The 24,127-nt window shown below is 35.7% G+C and overlaps 3 protein-coding genes across 3 annotated transcripts in view; 2 read left to right on the top strand and 1 right to left on the bottom strand.

Moving 5' to 3' along the window:
• The window catches only part of barc (RRM1_TatSF1_like and RRM2_TatSF1_like domain-containing protein barc), a 127,002-nt gene extending 105,688 nt beyond the window's left edge, over nt 1-21,314 (bottom strand). Inside the window, exons 1-3 of the mRNA XM_017907360.1 lie at nt 21,229-21,314; nt 20,226-20,586; nt 19,752-20,108 (exon numbers count right to left, since the gene is read on the bottom strand). Coding sequence (XP_017762849.1) covers nt 19,752-20,108; nt 20,226-20,522 — 654 coding nt within the window. The 5' untranslated portion in view covers nt 20,523-20,586; nt 21,229-21,314. The remainder of the gene's footprint in view (nt 1-19,751; nt 20,109-20,225; nt 20,587-21,228) is intronic.
• LOC108552708 (uncharacterized) lies at nt 7,374-18,631 on the top strand. Its single transcript, XM_017907370.1, has 5 exons — nt 7,374-7,708; nt 15,965-16,240; nt 16,883-17,119; nt 17,306-17,513; nt 17,799-18,631. Exons 1-5 carry the CDS (start codon nt 7,672-7,674, stop codon nt 18,025-18,027), a joined length of 987 nt encoding a protein of 328 aa, XP_017762859.1. The 5' UTR covers nt 7,374-7,671; the 3' UTR covers nt 18,028-18,631.
• Nucleotides 21,315-22,382: 1,068 nt separating the features above from the next.
• Nucleotides 22,383-24,127, top strand: part of LOC108552760 (X-linked retinitis pigmentosa GTPase regulator) — a 13,782-nt gene continuing 12,037 nt past the window's right edge. The window contains exon 1 of the mRNA XM_017907420.1: nt 22,383-22,413. Coding sequence (XP_017762909.1) covers nt 22,383-22,413 — 31 coding nt within the window. The remainder of the gene's footprint in view (nt 22,414-24,127) is intronic.

Genomic DNA, 24,127 nt, shown 5'->3' on the forward strand with positions numbered 1-24,127 from the left:
TTTTTTTTTTTTTTTTTTTTGTTTTGGGTTTTGCAATACGATTCATACTGACTTACGGAATTCACGGTTACGTATCGCGATGACTCAACGACGCGAACTATCTGGAATACGAAAGGAACGAAATTGGTGTCGTCGGTGCTTTGTAGGGGAAATAATTATTTATCTGAAACTGCCTTGCAGCTGGTCGAATAAATCGGTAATTTCGAATCTCTCGATATGTTTCGACGACCGATCACGTTACAGCGTTCGATATCTCTCGTGTTCTAGTTCGTATCGATATAATACCGAAATGGTGTATTTATAGTGAATTTAATAACACGTTTTCACGACAGACGTGTCTCCACTGAATGTGAATAAATCGATTCATCTTTGATGCAACCTTAATCCTTTCTCAACCTTTTTTAACAGCAACTCTCTATGATTTTAGGTATTTTATTTGAAATGTACTTGAAATAAACGGGAGTAGATTGATAGAAAGAAATTTAAATAACCTTTGCATACTAATTATGTTAATAATATTTTTATAGGTATTTTTATGCATAAAAATGTCAAGTGTATCTCGAAATTTGTATGAGTGCCCCTGAATGAAGTTAACGTCGAGTCACAGTCGGCAAAGGAGATACAGAGATCTTGATTCCTTCTATTCTAATTTTTTCATTGCCTCTGAAACGCGATTTTATACCTTCTGTTTTATATTTTCGTAATATCTCTGCGAAATAAATGAAGAAAATAAACGTGTCATTAGATGGCTTTGATGTTATTAGGAACGTCTCTCGAAATGAGAAACGGGAGAGAATCTGATTCTCTTTGTTAGACCCCAACAATGCGATAAAAGCAGACGAAATTCGACATGTATGTCCACTATACATTCGCCTTTTCGCAAACGTTGCGGCTAGATACACAAATATATAAAATCTCGCAACTTTTGAGCCCGAGGAAGACAAACAGAGTCTCTCGATCGTTGCATGAATCAATAATCCAAGAAGATAACAAGAGGAACAGCTCGAAAATTTTCGCGATATTTCAGCTAGAAACGGAGCCCTGGAGGGCCTGGACAAAGGGACCACTAATTACAGATTGAAATTTAAACGGTGAAAAGCTTTTGTCCGCGAGAGATACAGGCGTGTCACGTTGCAAATTGTACACGAGAAGAGTCCTCGAATTTTTCACGCGTCGCGACATGGCCGAAAAGAGAAACAAAATGGCTGCGGCCACGCCTTTCAGGCAAACGTTGAAAAATCATCGCAAAGTCGTTCTCTCGTTTTTCATGCGGGACAATACGCTAATTACACGTACGAGGCCTCGAAGGAGGAACGCCCGTTCGACAGAAACCGCGTGACAAATTTCAGACATACGTTCCAGCGTCGAGACTTGCGAGAGAAGTCGAAAGAAGCCGCGCGTTCCTCGTCCCAATTAGTGGAGAACAGGTCAGAAACGCGGATACTTTGTCGACTGTTACCGTTCTGTTCGCTTACTCCATGGGAATATTAATGATTCGACGCTGGTAGACATACATGCCGAGTACGTAGCGTAATTTCTCTTTCGTTCGAGGCACGGAATGTAGCGGGAAGAAGAAAATGGTACAACGAATGCGATGTATTTTTCAGCGACCTTGCTCTTTTTACTAGATTAACGGACCCATTGGAAGCTACGGTTGTAAGTTTTATTGTTCCAACGAGGTACATCCGTTTTTCGAACACACTAATCCTTTTTTTGTTATCTCCTGATTAAAAAGTGCAATAAAAATGAAGTATGCGTGAAGAAATAACGGGAATTGCAATTGTACGTAAAAAGATAAAAAAGGAGGGATATTTGGAAAAGAATTATACGAAATTATGTTCTCGGAAAAATTTAATCTTAACACGTTCGGACCAAAATCCGAATGATGGATCGCCAGACTGAACGTTATCGGACTGATGATTTGGATGGATCTAATATAGACACTGCTCGTTAGATGTGGCTCAACGGACTCTATTTACAATTTTCCATTTCCGCCCAACAGGATGTCCAGTAATCGTTTTGTATTACTATTAGCAAACTTGCATTTTGCAAATAAAGAAACGATAGAACAAAGTAGCAGACTTGGAAAAGTTTTACCACTCGTAAACATATTGACAGACAATTACAAAAAATGTAAAAAAATCTGAGACTTATTATTCCAAATGTCCAAAATCACCTCAAATGTGTTTAGACTGCTTTAACGAATACCATGCGACATAGTATAATGTAATATTTTATCCTAAATATAAATTACCCCTTTGCATTCGATCTTCAGGTGATCTTCAGTCACCATTTCATAAAATTTGGAAGATCGATATTAATTAATATATCAAATTTAATGCAATGTAACAATGTGCGAGGTATCAAAATCAAATAATTCTACAATTCTATTATTATACAATTCTGTATTTACTGCACAAAAAAGTATTGTTAGTTTTTTAGTAGAGAATCTTCGAATTTCTACTCTTCTCTAGCCAAATGTCGTCGAGTGCAAAGGGTTCATAAAAAGTATAGCATAATATATATATTTTTAATATTTTCATGTTATATATCCTATTGTATATTTCTATTTCAGTGCCTATTCCATTAAATTATGTCATTTCACTTCAAATGAGCTAATTGTACTTCTTATTTTGTGATTCAAGCATATGCAGAAGTAGGGAAAATTAAAAATGTATACAAAGAAATATAAAAGGAGGGATATTTGAAAAACCTTGAATGGAATTACGGAATAGAATTCCGTAAATTAACCTTAATGCAATTTGAATAGGATTCGAATTGAATTATGCAAAATTATGTTATACTGGAATAATCGTATCTCCCGTCTTAATCTGATTAGGCTATGACGCTAGTATTTCGCTCGAACTAGGTTGAAAAGCTATGCACGAAATAATTAAGAAATCGGTTTAATTGGAGCCAGAACTGTATCTTTATCCCTACTCGTTTTTAATAACACTAATGTGCCGAAAACACGCGTCTATTAGTATAATTACATTCGGAAAAATTGATACACACCTAGTTTTTACACGATCAACCCGAAGAACCGAAGACGAATATTAACCTGCCAAAAGCAGCTGCATATTTTAAGTAACTGCAAAAATGAAAAGCCTGAAACAAGTCACTTTAATCCCTTTGATAATTATATTGTTAAATTTAACCATAATTGTATATTAATTATTCGAGGACCAAATTTATTTACAAAAATCGGTCAGAAATTCCCGAATTCTTCCACTGTCTATTTACCAATTATAACTGATTGCGATGCTCAATAACCTATCAAGATGATAATTCGAAAATGGGTAGATATTTCAGAAGAGAGTAATAAAACAAAATAGGGTTCCTCGCAGGAAGCAAAAATAAACTAGAAACTTCAACCACGAAACAACCCCTTTCTTCTAAAAATTCCAATATTGTATCTAAGTACTTATTTAACCCTTTTAGTGTCGGATGACAATACATCGTCGTTCGCTACACTTGCGAAAAGTGCCAACGACAATGTATCGTTACGTATGCGATGGCGCCTTATTCTTCGCATTGTGAGAAAGTTCTGTCTCAAAATAAATTTGTAAAACGTTATAAACGGTATAATTTCGTTGCAAAAGAATTTAAAAAATTGTTTTTGGATTTAACTTCCTGTTATATTCTATGCTGGTTGGTGCCGAGGCTCTGTATACGCTAGAACGATAAGGTAGGAACTCGACACGGGATAGTTTCTTGGGACCGTAATCGCAATACGTTTATATCGGTTATATTAATAACCGATATTGATTATTTTACTACAAATGATTGAAAATGTAATACTTATACCTCATACTACGCGACCTACGTAAAACTACGATCAAACGATGATTATTCTTACGTGCAAATATTGTTTGCAGAAGAGAAACTTGTTTCTATGTTTTTCATCGTGTTTTATATCGATGTCATTCGTATGATTTTCAATAAATATTGAAATACAATTAGCATTACATTATTCTCCCTTCCTTCCGTGATACGCTGCATTTTGAATTTTTTAAATATCATTCTTAGCTTGGTTTTTATGAGCTTTCTCCCAAACCTTAGTAAATTCGTCAAATTCGTCCGGTTATCTTCGCATAGGCACTCATTCTTCGCTCGGTACTTAAATAATTAATCCTCTTCTTTGACAATTTTCATTTCGCTGTTCACTCGATATAGGAACAGACGTCCAATCCTACCCTAAATGAGCGACTCGATCAGAAATTTCTATCAAATTACGAATCTTTGCAGCTTTCCTATTTAATTGCAATGTCACGTGTGGCACGACTCGAAAATTCGCGTGCGAAAAATCGACAGCAAGGACGATCTTGTCCGATCCTGTGCGGAATAATCTCCTTCATCTCCTCGCGCTTCGAAAAAGGAACTCTGCCCCGTGACAAGTTCATTTACATGTAAAAAGTAAGCGCAAGGATGATGTATCATTTTGTTTTATCACTGCACTTTATGTGCAGCGCGCGTCGCGTTATAAATTTCGTTACATTTTTAATGAATGGTCGTTGAAGATGCTAACAGAGTGAAGCGAGTTCACAGAGATCGCCATTTGTCATCGACGAAAAAGGATTCGAGAGACACCTCGGTGAAGGAAATAATTTGAATAGTGGTTCGTAGATGACGGAGATACGATTTTGACAGTGGATGGAAATGAAATGGATATTCGCAAAGGTAGTAATTGTGTGTTTAATTCTGATTGTCGGTGAGATTGAAATTTCGCCTTGTTATTTCGCGGCTGGAATAAAATGGATATTTTGTACGAATGACGCACGGCAATCTGCAATATAAGATCTTCACAATTTATGATTCCTTTTTAAATGTACAGAGTGGGTTATCTAACGTTCATTATTTCCAATTATTTGATTATCGAACCGATAAAAAGCTATTTCGTAGCAAAGATAGAACGTCGAAGATTTTTCAGAATAACGTCACGTGATTTTTGTTAAATTAACGGTAATATGTATGCTAATGTAATTGTTTGCGTTAGACCATGCAACGTAACCGTGATTTCAATACAAATGTATTTTATTGTTATTCAGCCTTAATTTTATTTCGTTCGTAACAGCATAGTCCATCGTTTAATCATAATTTCCCCAGTTGTTCTCCCTCTTCGACCATAATTATACTTTCCACTATATAACAATGTATTTGTACCGTTGTGAATAAATAAATAATTATTTTCAAATATTAATGAAAGGAGCAAGTAACAATTTATTGCTCAAAGTTTATATTTTCGAAAGATAAAATAAAATAAAATATCTTAAATATAATAAAATAAATATATTTATAGATAATAGTATAATAGAGAATAGAGAATAGTATAATAAATTCCAATGTTATTCCAGTCACAATTATTTGACTGAACAAACGGATTTTCATACTCCCGTGTTAAAAATATAAAACAAGCTGAAACTTCGCTTATTAAAAAGAGCGTAATTAAAACGTCACCTGCTACTAGCAAAGACTATTCGAGCTAAAAATGAAGAACTGTAATTAAGTTGGCCCAATTATATGTTTCGTGTTCGTGGTGGAAAAAGGTCAGTACGGAAAAAGAACTTCGACGAAGACAAACACAACTGTGCCGAATTATAATTTAATCGTTTCATTTGCAACGTAACCACGCCACACGCGAACCGTTATATCGATGGTTTTATCGGTGAAAGATGCGAAGTAACGTTCCCTAATGGAAATAATTTTTCTGCCAAGTATTTTTACGAGACCAGGAAAACGCCAGGCAAAGTCATAAATAATATTCGTTTCCGGGCTTCCGTTTCTTTCCCACTGAAACTTTAAAGCACGATTCATTACACGTGTTGCTCAACACGTTTACGTATCAGATTTATTATACCGAACGAGCATTAAACTTTTCTAATCCTCTAAACTCCAATTTATCGACGAAATAACTTCGAAACGCGTTTATTTTTCTTAGAAAAATAAGCACTCGAGGAATCGTTTAATAGACGATGATAACGACTGTAAAATATCGTTCATATCAAATATTAATTATGTTCCTCTTATGCTATTTTAAGATGGAGGAAAGTAAATAAACTTCAGCTTCGAGACGAAAGATGAAATATTTCGCGTTAAAATTGATTAAATGGAAGAAAATTTTTGTATGCCCATATGGATTATATGGATTATAACTGGATTATAGTACATAAATTGAACGATTTTTTAAAGTTTCTTCAATGCTCAAGGAATATTTGTTCAAGATATTGAAGACACGCTTCACAGTTTTGCCATTTAAACCACAACCTCGATGCATACATTAGAATCTATACATACTAGTATCCTATATTTAAACTCAACGGCAGGCAGGTATACATTTCCACGATTCGTCGTACCTAAAAATAGGCAAATATATAAATACGTGAGAAAAGTTTAAGTACCCTGACCACGGTTTGCCATTCATCGAATTGCACAAATATATAAATATCCAACGAAAAAAGGATGAAATAACTGCACATTTCTGCGATTCTATGAGTAAAAATTCAAAATTCACAAATTCACCAACATGAAACAGAAAATCAAGTATTTCCTTAGTAAGGAAAAACGAAATATCTCCAATTGTAATTGTAAATATTACAAATTTGCAAATACGCGAATACTAAGAAGAAATACAGCGAGTATTCTGTCTACGATTCCTCATATCTATGAATTCCCAAATTCAAGAATACGTAACAAGAGCCCGACTAAATAATCCAAAAATACTGAAATACGTAACAGGAAACCAATTAAACACTCGTTTTCACGATTCCCCGTAATACCTAAAAATTTACAAACAAATAAACATGAAAAAAAAATTGGACCAAAGCTAGATTCAAAAATTCGCAAATACCGAAATGAATAAGAAAAATCCAATGAAATACTATTTTCCACGATTGGCCGCAATTTTTACGCATTTACAAATAAGCGAACGCTAAACACACCTTCGATTATACGAATATTTCCGCTTTTCTATTCACGAAAATCCGCAAATCTCCGGATAGGAAGGAAAAATTCAGAAGCGAATCATAAATCCGTCTAGATCGCTCGATAGGGCCAACGGAAACGATTCGAGTGTTTCACAGAAAGCTAAGCCCCGATGGAGCTGCACGAGTAGAGGATCTCGAGTCTGGATTCTTAAACGGCGGAATGGAGGAAAAATCGGCCGATATCGAGTACCGTCCGTGGGTCTAGAGGACCGGGCGTTTGACGAACGAAACAGAACGAACGCGCGGCTTGGCCAGGAGAGGAGCCTGAAAAATGGCAGGAGATCGAGAAAGTATGCGGCACACGGGCGAAGCGCGAGTCCGGATCGAAAGCTCGCCTCGTACCTTGACGTCGAGCGGAATGGAAGCGGCGGCTTCAGTCGCTCGCGAACCTCCACCGTGGAAGCTTCTCTCCGTGTCCATCTGGTCGCGCCTCTGCATCCGACTCGGCCACGATCGCGCCAAAACCGAGTCGATCTTCGTCGACGCGTCGAATAATCCCTTTCTTCCGTGAATTTCTCCGGAAAATTGCAATTCTTCCGTCTCCGGCCTGCGGGACAACAGGTCTCGATGCGTGGACCAAAGTGTGACATGTGAACGAGGATGTGGATGATTCTGTTTACTCCGTTTTATCTGTGCATCGACGAATTCGGAGAGTAAATCAGCGACTGCGAGCAGGTGCGGAGAAACCATGCGGAGGTGTTTGCTTCTGGTTCTTTGTGCCGCAGGTAATGACGAGCCGAGCGACTTTAATTCGCCGCCGTGATTTACGCGAGAAATATCGAGTGAAAGGAGATTGGATGGGTGGAGAGATCGATGAAGGCGGGAATAAATCTTTCCCGCGGATTTTACGATCGCTGCTCGATTTTGCCTTTTCGGGTAGGCTGGTCCATGATGGATCGAGCGTCACGAAATTTGTCGCAGAGCTTTAGTCCCGGAAGTTCACCCTGGCGAGTGTGTTTACGAGCTGTCAGTCGCGAGAAGTCCCTAAAATCGAATACCTCGAGACGATCTTCCGGAGACCAATTATCGAATCGCAAACAGCAAAAGGAATACACGTACCTTCGAATATATGTACCTGTACCGAACGCGAAGGGGAACGTTAAAGAGAAGCTGATAATCACGAGTACTCGTACTCGTTTGGAACATCCCATTTAGATAATCCCATCGACACCGTCGTTCTTTGATATTCAAAAGGGAATCTCCGTTAGGGGTAAAATAGAATAAAAATAAAGTGGAACGAAAAAAGTGGGAAGGAATATCGGTTTCTATTCGGCGGAACGAGAACGAGGGATAAAACGTTGAAATATTGCCAGCATAAATTGAATTAAAGGCTCGTGTGAAAATAACGCGGAAAAACGCGATAACAGGAAAGGATTCTTGAAATAGAGATTGATAAAAGCACGGTAAATAACTTGATTCACGATCGCGAAACCGGCTCGTTTATCACTTAAACAATTCGCCTGGAGAATTTTGTCGACACGTACGAATAGAAACCACTCCGGCATGACAAACGAGAGCCGGTTCGGTCCATTCTATTTTCCTTCCACCATGGAAGATTAAAAATTTATAACGCCAGACGTTTCCTCGCCAAGATACCCTCGCTTTTCCTCCGCTTTTCTACCATCTAGTCTACCGTCAAACTCGTACGAGCGAAAGAAAAGCGAAGAGAAATAAACAAATAAAATTAAGAAAAGGAAAAGAGGGGAGAAGATAAAACAGAGACATGGTAGAACGATTTTCAACGTCGGAAATCGCTATGGCGGAACGATTAAAGCGTACGATAAAACGATTTGCATAATAAAACGTCGCGATGTGCAAGTCATTAAACGCGGTATTTGCCAAACGTGAGTATCGTTGGATACGCACTCATGTTAAAGTAAGGCAGAAATAATCGTTACTAATGGCGCTCTTGAAAGAAACCAGGCGACTTGATAACGCGCCTCGAGATTTCTATCTCCTTGACTGAACAACTCCAGAGATAATAAAGAGGAAGCGATGATATAATCGATGTCACGCTTCGTCGTTAAGTATTTAGCGCGTAAAAGTTGAAAAATTAGCACACCGATAATTAGGATTTTACATGTAACATAAGAAAACTCCACAACTTTATAATGGAAATTAAGAAAAATATTACATATCCCATCTTACACGTTTCTTTAAAAAGTGGATTTTTGAAATTTTTTTAATTTTCGTTAACTCCATCTTTAATTAATTATTTATTAATCGAATTATTTTCCATTGCCGAATTATTAATCCTATTATTTTTAACACGTGACTTTGATTTTTCCTATTGAATGGAAGACAGACAAAATGTGTCAATCTAGTATATGTCCAAATCTATGAAAAATTTGATTTCTGTCTGCTTGCAAAGAAATTTTTTTAATTTTCGTTAACTCTATCTTTAATTAATTATTTATTAATCGAATTATTTTCCATTGCCGAATTATTAATCCTATTATTTTTAACACGTGACTTTAATTTTTCCTATTGAAAGGAAGACACAGACAAAATGTGTCAATCTAGTATATGTCCATATCTATGAAAAATTTGATATTTGTTCCTTTGCGAAGAATTTTGTCTCCTACAGTTTAATCAATGTCGTCTTTAACATTTTTCCAATCGAATTATTTTTATTTACCGAATTTTTAATCCAACTACTTCTTAACATGTACCTTTAATTTGTCCAAATGGAAGGAACAGAAGTAATACAGACACGTTTGGCAGAAAATGTTCTCAACTAGAATTTATACCTACTGTTATCGTGAAATAAAAATTCCGATATTCATATTTAAGATAGAAGATAAATAATACAATGAATGACTAAGATTAAAATAATCGGTCCTCGGCATTACGTAATCTGACATAGGGCTAATAAAAAATAAAGTCACGTATACTATTGAATACCTAGAAGCCCGAAGTGAATAGATCGGCCATCTATTTTTGTTAGAGAGTACACCAATCTGTAGACAGAAGACGACATACGACGCTATTAAATCAGATCGCGAATGTTTTGAAAAGATATAGTTGCTAGGAAAAAATATTCGTCACCAACATTATGGAATAATAAATTACACAACTATCGTGAATCTCTTATCGCCTGCATTTTTCACGATGCTATTACTTTAACCCAAAATCGATTTGGACGTTATTTGTCTTCTTTCGACGAAAATAATTCGCATACTATAAAAAAAGAAATGTCACGAACATACACTGCAAAAATATCTGTACCTTTTAGGTTATTAAAATGAACAAAAATTTGTGCGTCGATGGGTAAACAGATTTCTAAACAGCAATTGACGTTACGACGCTAGTGCAATAACTATTAGACAGACTATCGTGTCAAACCTCGGGAAAGTGATACACGTACGTGACACTTGTTGATCGTCTGTGGCGAACAAACCGCCCACTGTGGCTAAAATATACGAGCGATATGAAACAATTACGCACAGCACGTGTAAAGTCAGCCTTGTGCTACATGTAACCCGTGAATGAAAGTAAAAATCGTGGGCACACGTGTTACTCGCCAAGACGATATGCACATGGATGCACATGCTACTCGAGCAACCATAGACACGTTGACTATGAACGAGCTGATCTAAGAGTAACTAGACTTCGTCCTGTTCGAATATTAATTATTGACAACGTCCAAGATCATCGTGAGGTAATTATCAAAGTTCACCGTGCAGGGTAAACGTTACGGAACCGCGCATTCCTGGAGCACGTCGATATCTATCGGACGTTTAGGTGTGAACCGATTTTCAGAGACCAACCGACCGAAGTGATTTTGGAGCGAGAAGTTTCGCTGATAGACCAGCAACGATAGATAAAGGCATCGAGGTTTGTGGCACCACGCTAGTACAGTTCCAATAATACTAGTTCGTGCTGCTATTAGCCTAAATTTTTCGAAACTGGTGTCACCAGGCTCGATCATTCCTGATAATTTATATTTTGCTTTACGACAAGAAAGGAGACACCAACTGGTGATTTAAATTACATATTCTTATAAATTTTTACATATTTTTCTAAATTTTTTTTCCGTATATAGTGTTCTTATTTCCTCTCAGAAATGGTATTCGCTTGCGACACTGAAATTTATTAATTTGATTTGTTAGTGAGACTAATCCAATATGTATGAAAAATAACAAGCAGATAGTAGATATACGAAATATGCGAATTTTTCCAATTTTTCTTTCACATTTATCACGCAAATTGCTTCCAACGTATTCAACTTTTTTAAAATACGAAGTGGAGATATTTTTTCAGGGAGGCAATAGTAGAAAGTAAATTCCATGTAGAACGATATTTTATATTAAAAGTTGCGTGAAACTCGCATGAAATTGGAACGTATCGTCAAAGCTCCACGAGTGAATGGGAGTCCGAAACATGAAAAAATCGCCAACTAGTAACTCTAATTAACCGGTTGAAGAATATGGAATTAGCAGAACGTTATTTTGATGGTATCGATTAATTATAGAAAAGATTGAAATAAAATATCGCCATAAATAGATGATCCCTTTTTACGGAAAATCCAATACCAGCAACAGTTGGTGATACAGTGACACCAGGAACAATAGATATGCATCGACCAAATGATTAATAATATATCTCGCGAATAATTTAAGCAGACAAAGTATCGGAAAATTTTAAGATTCAACTGAGAGGACATACTTTCATCGTTTGTTATCTTGTCATTTATCTACGTGAGATGGAGCACTTCGATAATTACTCTCATCGAGAATTCGTAATGGTTAAATCAAAAACGACGTTAAATTTAAAAAATCAGTGAAAATCGGGAATGTACTCGCATTCTATCTACTCCAATTTCTCCAACTTTCGATCATGGCTAACAACTCTATCTGATCTTGCCTACACGCTTGAAAAACAGAACTATCGACTGGATAATAAATATTCGAGGATAAAATAACTGCAGGAAAATAATTCAAAAAAATCTGGCACGAGGCTAGACTATCGAGAAATAATCTCCGGATGGAGGTAATATATTTCAGCGGAAAATCGGTCGTGTCCCCTAAAACTCGAAATTCGACTGCTCGCAGATAAACGTTTGCTTCAATGATATCGGCCACTCATTTGTCATAATACGGCTAAAGCGAAAGGGCAATTTAGTCGCGTTATCCGCTGTAAAGCGGATTTACATTGAATGCGTGCCCCGGGCGCGCAGAAATATCGGTGAGGTTACATCCGACTCGCAATTGCGAGTGAATACGCGAAAAGATAAAGTTCCAGCCGTTCCCGCGAGCATGTATCGTTTATGGTTTCCATAAACGGAGAAACAAGCAAACAAAACGTGTTCAACAAACTGAACGGTGTTCAACGAGTGGAAAGTTTTTCGCGTATTGTTCGCGTCTCCTCGAACGACCCTCTGCTGAAGTATTAGGGTAGCTCTTTCAAGATCGACGAGTGAAAAATCGCCGATACCTGGGAATTAGGGGTTGGAAAAATGATAACGTATCGTCTGACATAGATGCAAAATCGTTGCCATTCTATTGCAAGCCGTGAAGAAAAATAGACTGCCTCTGTGATAGCAGAAACGTAATACCCCCGGGTAATCTTGCTGCACGCTAAGTTACTTCGAAAGTAACGTGGTAACTCGGAAGGGAGCATCGTGTCATTAAACACGATAATAGTGCTCGAGTGAACAGATTACACGAACAATCTGTATATTTTATTATCAAAATCAACGAATTCCCTGCAAGTTTCGTGAGAACGAAAGGAGAAAAGCTGACGCGATTCAGGTTTTATTCTGTTTAATATCACTGTCGGGATTGAAAATAGGTGTTTGGAAAAACAAATCATTCGAGCGAACGAATTTTTAGAGAAGCCACGACGGATAACTGGATACCGAGCAATTGGAGTGGCCTAATTGCACACAGCTTGGAATTCGCAAAAATAACAAGATCAATTGGTAACCTAATTCCCCGTGTTAACTTACCCCCGGGGTCCTTCCGTGATAATAAACCAAAGAGAAAGATGCATGGTGCAATTAGCACTTTGTGTTTCCACCCCGACAATTATCATGCATGAGCGCGGTACCAATGCATCGCGTAACTTTCTCGGATGATATCATTCACATTTCGCAGAACGGACAACATCAAACGTTGAACTAGGTTAGGAATACTTGGTGATACACGGAAGTTGAATCTGTGTTTAACATTCTAGAATAAACTCGACACCCTTTTCGAAATTCGAATTCAGAGATGGGGGGTGAGTATTTCATTCTACGCTGAGTCATCGTCATAATTATAATTATCGCAATAATATAATTCGCTGTTAATTGTTATTGTGACTCTAAGTAAGATACTATCACGTGCTAGCATTTGGATAAGATTTTCAGTCACCTTTCAATAAGAAACTTGCGCTATCAGATACGGATATCTCATGATTAAAGATGCTTAAGAGAAAATTTCTTCGCTAAATGATGAAAATGCGGAATCATTTATTAAAGCGTGTTAATCCCAGTAGAAGTATCATAGGAAATAGAAATTCGTAGAAATTCGTCTAACTGTACTCTCCATAAGCCACCATTGACTAATTCACGTGTAGCCAAGTCGCGAGTATTATCGGTGTGAATTACAGTAAGTCATATATTTCCCTTAAGATAGATTGCCGTACAACTATTAATAAATACCAGAGACTATTAACCTTTTTAGCTGCCGACACCCGTTATGAGAGATGTATTTGTCTTCACACGTTAATTAGCTACCACTCTCTAAACCAGCGACAAATAAGCTCCTCCGCGTTTTTGCTATCAAAGGCAACGCTACACGATCTTCCCTAATTATCGTGACACACATCGTTCCTATATCTTATAATTTAAAATCACAAAGTAGAACGCAAATTCTCGGATCGAGAATTGAGATTTAAAAATGGAATTTTTTCAGCGAATAATTTCCTAGCCATAGGAAGATCAAAGGTATCCAAATACTTGTTTGTTTTTAACAGAGTGTACTTTAATTGCAATTAAATTCTAAAATTTTTAATAGAATTCTTTCCATTTTTTTCATTTTAATAATCTACTTCGTCCAAGTCTCCAACTAACAATTTCAATTTATAATACATCGATTGCACGAGAAATTAGCGAATATTGCTTTTACAGTCAGAAATTAAACTCGTCGTTTCTCGTCGTTCATATTTTATTATATTTTATTCTTCGCGTATACTTTAATTTCTCATTACGTTATATACCATCCAATCCACCGTTTCAGCAAAATCCTTCAAACACTCGTGCGAGCAAGCTCGCATCTGTGCAAACAAGAACACGGCTACTTAGCAACGATCGCCTCCATCTTCTTCCACATTTGTCAAATAATCCCCAGAAAAATAATACCGACGTGAAACACCGACGATTACATAATCCTTCACTTGCGCGAGGCAAAGATAAATATCGATGAGCCCTCGACCACTCCACGTCCGACATTTTTATTCGATTTCCTGCGATTGTCTCCATAAAAGGAGTCGAAAGAAGCGATTGCAGGGAGAGAGAACCGACCGTAACACTGAACTACTTAGCCTTTGCTGTATATTACGGCGTGCAGACGCCGTGACGTAATGAATTTGCTATCGCGTGTACTCCTGCCCACGTTCGCTGCGGACATCAATTTTTCCCGACAGATAGAACATGCATGAATCGCGAGGAATTCGTTTAATACTCGTCACGAACAGCGTAGATGCACGCAGAGAAATTTATGTGGACTCTGGGTAAAACCCTTGTCCCATCCCTGAGGACTTCCTCGCGAGAGAAATATTTTTCACAGAGAACACTGCGCCGCAGTTTTAGAGAATACGCGAATCCCTCGAATATCGCCGGGAAAAATGAAACACGGTGGAATCGCGATTATCCGAATTAATACAGACATTGGATCTCGGATGAGAGGATTTTCGGATAACGGAACACGCGTTTTTTTCATTTCAATTTTTATACATTTTAACCATTTGTCAATGGAATCATTTTCCGTATAAGTGACCGTTTAAACGAGAGAAAATGTTTCTTTCGTTTTATTTTTTGAGTATTTTAAAGTGGAAGATTAATTTGATTAAAAATATAGGGACCTCGAATTTCCTTGCTTGCTAAATCGCACGAGATTTCTATTATATATAATTGAGGCGAATTACGTTTCTTTTGTGCCTCGTTCCATCTGAACCTCGCTTCTAAATCCCCTTAAATGTTTTAATCCTTAGAGGGTTGGAAAGTCGTTACACTGGCTTGATGTGAAATTTATTTCATTATTCTTTAAATACGTAAAAATCTACGTGAGTGGAAAATGTCACAAATTTCGCATTTCCAAGCATACGAATCACATTTATTGAAAATGTTAAAAATTCGGTTTCAAAGTAATTAGGAACGCATACAAATTGGAAATTTTTATATTTTTTGTTCCCTTGAGAACCATGAAGCCAGTATATTAACTCCATTCATGCTACGAAATTTTTCTACGAAATACCTCACACATGAATATACTGATTATTAGATAAAAAGTATCGATTATATTTCGTAATTTACCAGCCCCTAAATGCTAAAATATTACAGTAGCTTATCGTCATTATTACATCCATATTCTTCCTCGTTACTGGAAGCAGAAATAAAACTACTATGCTAGACTAAACGGATACCAATTTCTACCACAAATTTGTCGCGTACGAACCAATGTGACTAGAAACATTTACGTACAAAAAGTGTTCGAATAATTAAAAATTCGAATAACAGAGCTATTATTATTATAGCCAATGGGAGTTCTACTCTACTGAAATATCGTGTAAATTCTTGGACAAAAACGCTAATGACTTCCAAGAAATGATTGCGATCGAAATAACGAGAGAGTGAATGTAAACGTGGAAAATCAAGTGAAATCACGATGGCTGACGGTTAATTGGTCTCCACGATGGAGATTTCACGCTAATTTCGTTCGAGAATAATAAATTTGCAAAATGTTAATAACCATTTGATATTTTTCATTGTTTTGCAGGCATATCCGCTGTAGTGGTACAGCCCTACAATGACAGAATTAATCCAACTGCCACGAATAAGCCTAGACTCGGTCGACAAAATGGAGGCATAAAGCGGTACGCCTGTCCCATAGGATTCTTCCGATTGAAGAGATATTGCTATTACTTAAGCGGAGGTACCGCACCATGGAGAGAAGCCCATTTTCACTGCAAAGATCGGAACGCCACTTTGGCGATCCTCGACAGGAACGGAAAGGACCGAATGCTGAGGAAATACTTGTCGAGCGATCAATTCAGTAAGTGAATCTCCACTCGGCACGATATTTCGCGATGAAAATTTCAACTCTGGAAACACCGTGGGAAATTTTATTTTTCACTCTTTTCAATCGAGAGCCGGATCGCAGTTACCAATCAATGAAGATTTGAAAGAGTATAGTCGATATTAAATCTAAAATAATATACCGACATGTGAAACATTGGCACAAAACAATTCTTTTCGTTCATTTCTACGTTGCGATTTCGTTTCGTATTATTGCCAAAAATATCGTCGATTTTATATGAACAATCGAGTTTCTACCTCGCTGTAGCGATATGATAAAATTTCGCCTCTTCGTCTTAAGAATTATAAAATACAGGTTTCTAAATTTCGATAATTAATTATCCTGTACACTGGTACGAATTCTCGTGAAATTTGATTTTCTGCAAAAATATTTCAAAGTCCATTATACTGTACTAGATAAAAGGATTGTTAGCTAATTTCACATGTAATTTAGATATATTTAAAAACAACACGAGAACTGGATTTTACCTTGATTCATCCTAAAAACCTATATTATAGAAAATATCGATCACATGGAAAGAAATGGGGATGAATAAAATTTGAATCGATGAAACAGGTTGAAATTTAGGAATAAAATAATAAAATTACATTATTGCAGCGAAATTAGAAAGATGGATTGGCGGAATATTCAACTGGCAGCAGATGGCTTGGGAATGGGGCGTGACCGGCGAGAAAGTAGTGTTCCAAAATTTCGGTGTGCCTCAAACAAACCACTCGAAACAACAATATGCGTGGCACTGCATCACGATCAATCCGACGATGAAGTATAAATGGAGCCCGCAAAGTTGCGTCGAACGAAAACACTACGTGTGCGAGGTACCAGCTGGACGTATGGGTAAAATTCTTTTTCATCGATACTAATTGAAATACCGATCAAGACAGCGTAGAGACAAAGGAATAGAAAGGTTGAAAACTATCATCGAAATAGAAAAATATATACTGGGATCGTTCGATCGTTAGGCATTTTACACCAAAATTGACCAAAAACAATTGATGATTAATTGCTTCGTTTAAATTCTAGTCAGAAGACGTAAAAAGACGACGGATCCGTACGCGCCGCAAAACCAAAGACTAAGGCCCCGGAAGAAGGGCAGAAAATACCCAAAAGAAACGCGAAGGCAAAACAAACAGAATATAGAACGATCTCCGTGGAAATGGAAAATCGCGGAACAAAATACGGACAATTATTGGGTAAACGGTGTTAATTTGGGTTCAAGGCCACCACCCAAGTAAGTCTTACGTGCACGCATTAAAATTCTTTACCAATATGTATGAAAGTACAACTTGTATCCAAATATTAACAAATTATTAAAGAATCGCGAGGTTAAAAATTAATATTCCTAATTACTTTTAATTGAAAATTGAACGAGACTCGAAGTGCATTGGTCCCGTGTATAGTAGTAATGGCAATAAATGATCTGTTATATTTTAGAATGATATTTTATGAGAAAATAGCGACGAATGGATGTAAAAATTTTGTTAATTAATTTTTGCAACTAAAATTATAATTGCAGCGTTAAAAGAATGTATCGAAAGACTCGAATGCGACATCACTCGAACAGAACTCAAGCGAACTACCCGCGAACGGCGCAACACTTGCTTCGAGGACGAGAAAACGATGCACTTCTAGGCGACAATCCCAGTAACGGTCCACAAAGTCTGACAGACATGAGCGATGTCTACCCTCAAGTCCCTGGCAAAATCAACAGCCTGGCGAGCGAAGAAGTTCTGCTAAAGCCATAAACGCTATTTATTTTAACTCTTTATTTGGTAGCTTTAAACATCATCGACCATCATCTCCTTAAGAAGCCAATTCTCTCTTGTCTATCTATCTTCTTCCTACGTTTCACGTCTGTTTATGAATTCGCCGCGTAATCACTGTTTTCATTCGACCAAGTAAAGAGTTATCGTTCTCGTTGCGTATCGATTTTGTGAAAAATAAAGTCGTTCAAATGCCACAGAAGTCATGCACCGACTGAGATTATTTATTCACTTTAGATCGGCGAAACAAGGTCTTCGCATGTTCCTCTCTCTAAATAGACGTTAGACTCTCGAAGATGTATTTGTCTAGTTAGTAACGTTACCTCGAATCGGTAATAATAATAACTTCAATGTTCGTGTATCACGATTATTATTCGAGTTTCATTTTCTCTCCCCTTTTTTAATTTAATTACACGTGCATGAAGCGCGAATGTTTCATTTGCGGATTGTACTCTTCAATGCTAATTTTCGCTTGCCGCTGAGTATCACCGCACTCGTACGAAGGCATTCATACGAAGAAATATGTAACAGATTGCGAAATTATAGGTAAAAAGTAAAATATTTTGCAAATATTTTTAATATGTTTCGAACCACTTTCTTTTTTTTAAGCTTCCTTCGTTTGTCTTGAGAAGGTTAATAAAGAATTATGGAAAAATTGTTTCCTGCGCTCTTTTCTTAAGTTTATTTTTCGCGTATGAAAAATTACACTTAGAGAAATAATTCGTCGAGTATTTCTTGGATGAATGTCTTCGATTTATTTTTACGCGAGGAAGGAATTTCTAATTGTGAATTTTCTTTCCGCTTTAAATCAATGTTTCAAACAGTAATGTAATCATAGTAAATGATGTAACACAAATAGTCACTGCTTAAATATCGATAGTTGTATGTTGATGACTATATCTACATTTTTGGACATACGTCATTACCGATGAACAATACACTGATTGCATATCAATGTTACTCAAAAAATTGAAAAGATATATATATATATTTGATGTTTACCTATATATCATTTAGTACACTATGTCAGTATATCGATATAAATTTCTCAAGACTTTTATTTTTTATGTTTTAATTTAATGATATTGTATAGCTAAGTATGATAGAATAAAACTTTTTTACCGCAGGAACGCTTCAGGATTTAAGTTGATAAGATTATATTTTAATTATAAGCGAAATATTTTGAAAATATTATGTGATGTACTTAACTTATGCATGTTTACATACATCACACTCTTGTTTACATGTTAATCTGTATTTACTTAATGTTATTTAAAAATTATAAAATCTATAGCTCGCAATTAAATTGCATAGTATCTGAACGATTAATGAACTGATATACAAATCTCTAAAATCTACCTTCTGTATTAACATGATGTACATTGTTAATGTACGACGTCAATAAAAATTCTGTCAAATCGTCATCATAAAATAGAACTTTTTATCAGATATTGATAGCAAATACACATTTCCTCTAGACAGGAATTTTCCTAATTAATTTCGAAAAAATGTATACTTCTGATTTACTTATTATTTTCAAAAAACGTGTCTTACGAATTTTTTTGTTAAAATAAATGTTTTCATAACTATGCAAAGTAATTTTTTGCAGAAATTTAATTAACATAATATAACTTCTAAGGAAGTTTCCAAAATATAATTCACTACGTTATCTATTAAACAACTGTTTCAAATTAATAGTTACTCACCTTTATGTAGATGCAGAGAGCATCACCCTTTGGATGTCCATTCGAATCCTTGTATAACTTGATCTTGTCCTTTCCTTTTTCGTCTCTTGCTATGAGACCACACTTGTTGAAAAGTTCCGTAAGTTCTTCCATGGTGATATCTAATGGTAGGCCAGACACATAAATAGCAGTATTATGGGCTTCGTCTACTTCAAACCATGTCGGTGGCTCTTGTGCTCTCTTTTTGGCTTCCATTTTTCTTTTCTCTTTATCACCCTTTGTTTGTGCTTGAGGCTGTTGCACGGGTGCTGGTTCTACCTTATTTGCATCTGTAAATCCATAGTTCATTTGATATCTAGCCATAAAATCCTCATCCACCTGAAAGAAATCATTTGAAAATAGGTTATCGATATTCCATTGTAAATAATAAAATGTTTCTAAATATACTTTTTATTACAAATTTTAAAAATGTATATATAAAAAAACACACCTCACCTTTGGGAACCAGGCACTTTTCTCCTTGTCCCAAAAGTATACGCTGCCATCATTAGGGTCTGTGTATGTATGAGTGTCATTTTCAAAACCAAATATTCCTTCCTGCGGTTTAGTTTCATTGCCAGTTGAATCTTTTCCTGTTGCTTCTTCTGTGTCTTTTACCACCCATTCATTCTTCTCTTGATCAAATTTATATGTTACATTAGATGTAGGATCTTTATATATATAAGATTGGCCATCGAATTTATAACATTTCATAGAATCTTCTGTCTTTTCGGTTTTCGGACAATCAGCCATTTTGATTATCAACAATATTTCATTTGATAAATACTCGATGAAATTTCAGCATAAAATTCAATACCTGTATAACAGAAAATTATAAAAATATGTTAATTAAAATAATAATTGCACTTTGGTTAATTGAATTATCTTTTAGCATATATTGGTTAAATAATATAAATAGCATAGACAAAGAAGAACCACTTGTTAATAGACAACATTTATTTGTTCAACAGATTAAGCGTTTTGCGTGTAACTCACTGCAGTTCATCTAACCTTTCAATTTACCACCGCATGTACTCTGATTACCACGGAATAACATTACGATAAAATTAAATATTATTGTGATTATAAAAAAAATTATAAAAGATTTAAAAATTAAATTTAATCAAATAAAAATTTATAAAATACGACTGACGTAATATAAACTGAATAACTACTCGTATAGGTTACATATACGTACTGGGAAACAATATATTTGTTAGTATAAGACGCAATTTCTATCGTTATGAAATATGCGGATTAAATAATACGAAATTTCATGTACTAATTAGTTAATAACAACATGACTTTCCAAATTATATCAAAACGTTACTTTAGGAAAGTACAAATATTTTAATATAGGTTAGGCGTTCATCATATACGAGGATCAATATCAGTACTAAATATAATGCCTGAAACTTTATTAATTCTTCGCAATAATTTTGATATAAGTAGAACTTACTCTTGTCAAAAAATAGAATCTTTTTAAAAAGAAACAAACAGTAGTTTCTTGAATTTGACAGCAATACTCTATTCAACATGCGTTGAAACCTGTTCGCGATACTAATGCGCTCTGCATGATATTCTAGAATCTCCTACCATATTTATGCCGATAAAGCGTATTTTAATCAATATTTATTTCAAGCTTTTAATTTTGAATGATTTGACCGAATGATTGAATATCTATCTCAGAAACATAAATTTTTTAAGAAATGTTTAATTACTCGAGGAATTCGCTTCTAAAACTTAAAAAATAATTCGAAAATTATTTAATTATTAAATATTCTCCTTTTTATTTCAAAACTTCCTAAACTATTTCCTTTGATATTTAATATCTTAATCAAAGAGAATTAGTTATTAACATATTTTGAGTAATAAATTACTTATAGATTTATAATCGTTTACACTGGTGTAACGAATTTATAAATTATATTATTTTTTTACAATTTAATAGTGACAAAATCAATTTCTTACCTTTAATTTACTTTTCTATAAAATGACTGTAAGAAACAAAATCATTATCTCATTTTCATTCTTATCGCTTAAAACAATCAAGAACATCGCAAAAGGACGTATAATAAAACAACTTACAATTCAAGTCTCGTAATATCGATAAATCGCTCGATAAATCGCTTTACACGATTAGCACGCTTCGTACATCTAACCTCCAAAATCAATCGCGTATCCAGAACCAACTTCATTGCTCTAATTTTTTTCAGAGCTTCCAACTCTATTACTAAAACGTTCAATAAGAATAAAAAAGGAACAAAAACAGTATACCGCTACATCCCTGAAATAAAGAAGATGTATTCATGACCGAATGTCACGAGTGCACTGTTGCAACCACGCGTTGAATATTAGATGACATGCGGAAGTGGCGACATGCGAAGGAACGTGAAGACAACACGATGCGTATTCCTATTAATTTCCACGAGAAAACACACCGGTAGCGAACGATCGCTCCCATTCTTATCGTTGGAACACACACGTCCGGTGTGGTTGCCATTAGAAATTGATTTCCAGTTGCCAGGCAACGTTCAGTTTAAGTTTCCACCATGATAGCCATGCTTGACCGGCAGTTAGTCGGCTGCAAGTTCTGCCGCACAACGTTCAAGCATGGGCCTGACGGACCTCGAAACCATACCTGGTAAAACATTCTACGAAACTGTACACAACACGCATGATTTAATGCACCTGCCTCCCGATTTACGTGTGACCGATACTTAGGCAACTGCACCATTTTTTCCAACGGATGCTGTTCTTGCATATACATGTTGCATGGCGCCGGTAAATCGGCTTGGAATTAAAAGAGATATAAGAAAGTTGAAAAATTTGAGTTTGCAGAGGTATTAATAAGTGTGGAAAGATATAATTGATTTTTTTATTTCGTCTTACAAGCATGGAGTTCAATTTATGTTAAGCTACTCACAAAATGTGATTGGTTTGTGTGAAATAATTTTGTGTAATGTAATATTATTCGTTAAAATTATTTTCTACGTTGTTGTGAGCTTTTTCCATAGTTTAAAATTCTGTCGTTTGGTTTTTAGTTAAATATATCACACATCGGAAAATAATTACGTAGTTACAACGTCATATCGTATACGCTTACTGCAGGAAGTGAAGAATTTAATAAATTTAATTCGATCGTTAGTTAGTGACAAAGATATGTATCAGACACACTAAAAGGCGAATTCTTTTCGTTTATAATTGGAATTACAAATTGCATAAATCATGTATGATATTAGCAGCAAAAGAAGCATTGAACGTTTGTTTCCGATCATATTTGCTTTCCTCTGATCAAATATGTTAACTGCATTACTTTTAATTAATTAATGGTTGCATCGTATTCAATGTTTTATGCAAGAGAAAAACGTTTATTTATTTTGTATAATTTAACGGTATAACAGTTGGTGTGTACGTTCGATATGTCGCAGCATAAAACGACGCGAAACCGTTACACATAAATGTTGAGCATACGCTGAAAAAAAACGATTTATCAGTAATTATATTCTCTACCACTTTTACGGAAATGTGGGTTGCCATGTGCGTAGCAGGAAAATTACTCTTTTGAGTTACAAAATTGTACTTAATTGCGCGAAACTAACTGGACGAATTGTTGCATGGTGAAAAAGGGTTGAAGATGTGTAAGTAGGAGATTTACATACTAATTACCTAACCATTTCAATATCACACTCTTCGAGTATTGATTTCTTTTTTCCACTAAAGATTTGTGCATTGCTATTGCGATATATTTTTTAAAATAATATTTTTTTATACTATTTTTCATATTTTTCATTTGAATATTAGCTTCCTTTCACAATTACGTCTGCCTGTTATTCATACACATATATGGGGCTCTTAATAAAAGTTAATCTATCGACTTCATGATACATGATAAACGATTCCTCCAATATCACGATGCATTGTACCGAAAAATCGAAATTACTCGATATTCGCAATTCTGCATTTCATTCTCCAACACTTTAAAATACAAGAGTCGCACCGAATATACGAAGTAAGCTTTAAATAAAATTTAGAAAGAAAATAATGTTTTCTTTAAACGCAAAACGTCGTATACGTTTAATAGAAGTACAGGAGGTTAGCATAAAATCAAAGTTTCCTGAAGAGAAATATCTCTACTAAATCCAGCTGCATTCGCCTCTAAGAAAGGAATGACATATTTTCCGCGACAGTTTCAAAGAGAGACTTCTATGTATAGCTTCGTATATTCTCGCCTCGTAGTTCTGGATTCTTGCTTTATAGTTCGTCACGGTACTCTAATTATAGAAAATTTCCTATCCGTTAGACGAGAGAATTAACTGAAGGATAAATGGAGGATTTGCCGCTGGCAGGAAACCGCA

The sequence above is a fragment of the Eufriesea mexicana genome, unplaced genomic scaffold (genome assembly GCF_001483705.2).
Source record: "Eufriesea mexicana isolate 0111107269 unplaced genomic scaffold, ASM148370v2 scaffold10, whole genome shotgun sequence".
In the NCBI taxonomy this organism is placed as follows: Eukaryota; Metazoa; Arthropoda; class Insecta; order Hymenoptera; family Apidae; genus Eufriesea; species Eufriesea mexicana.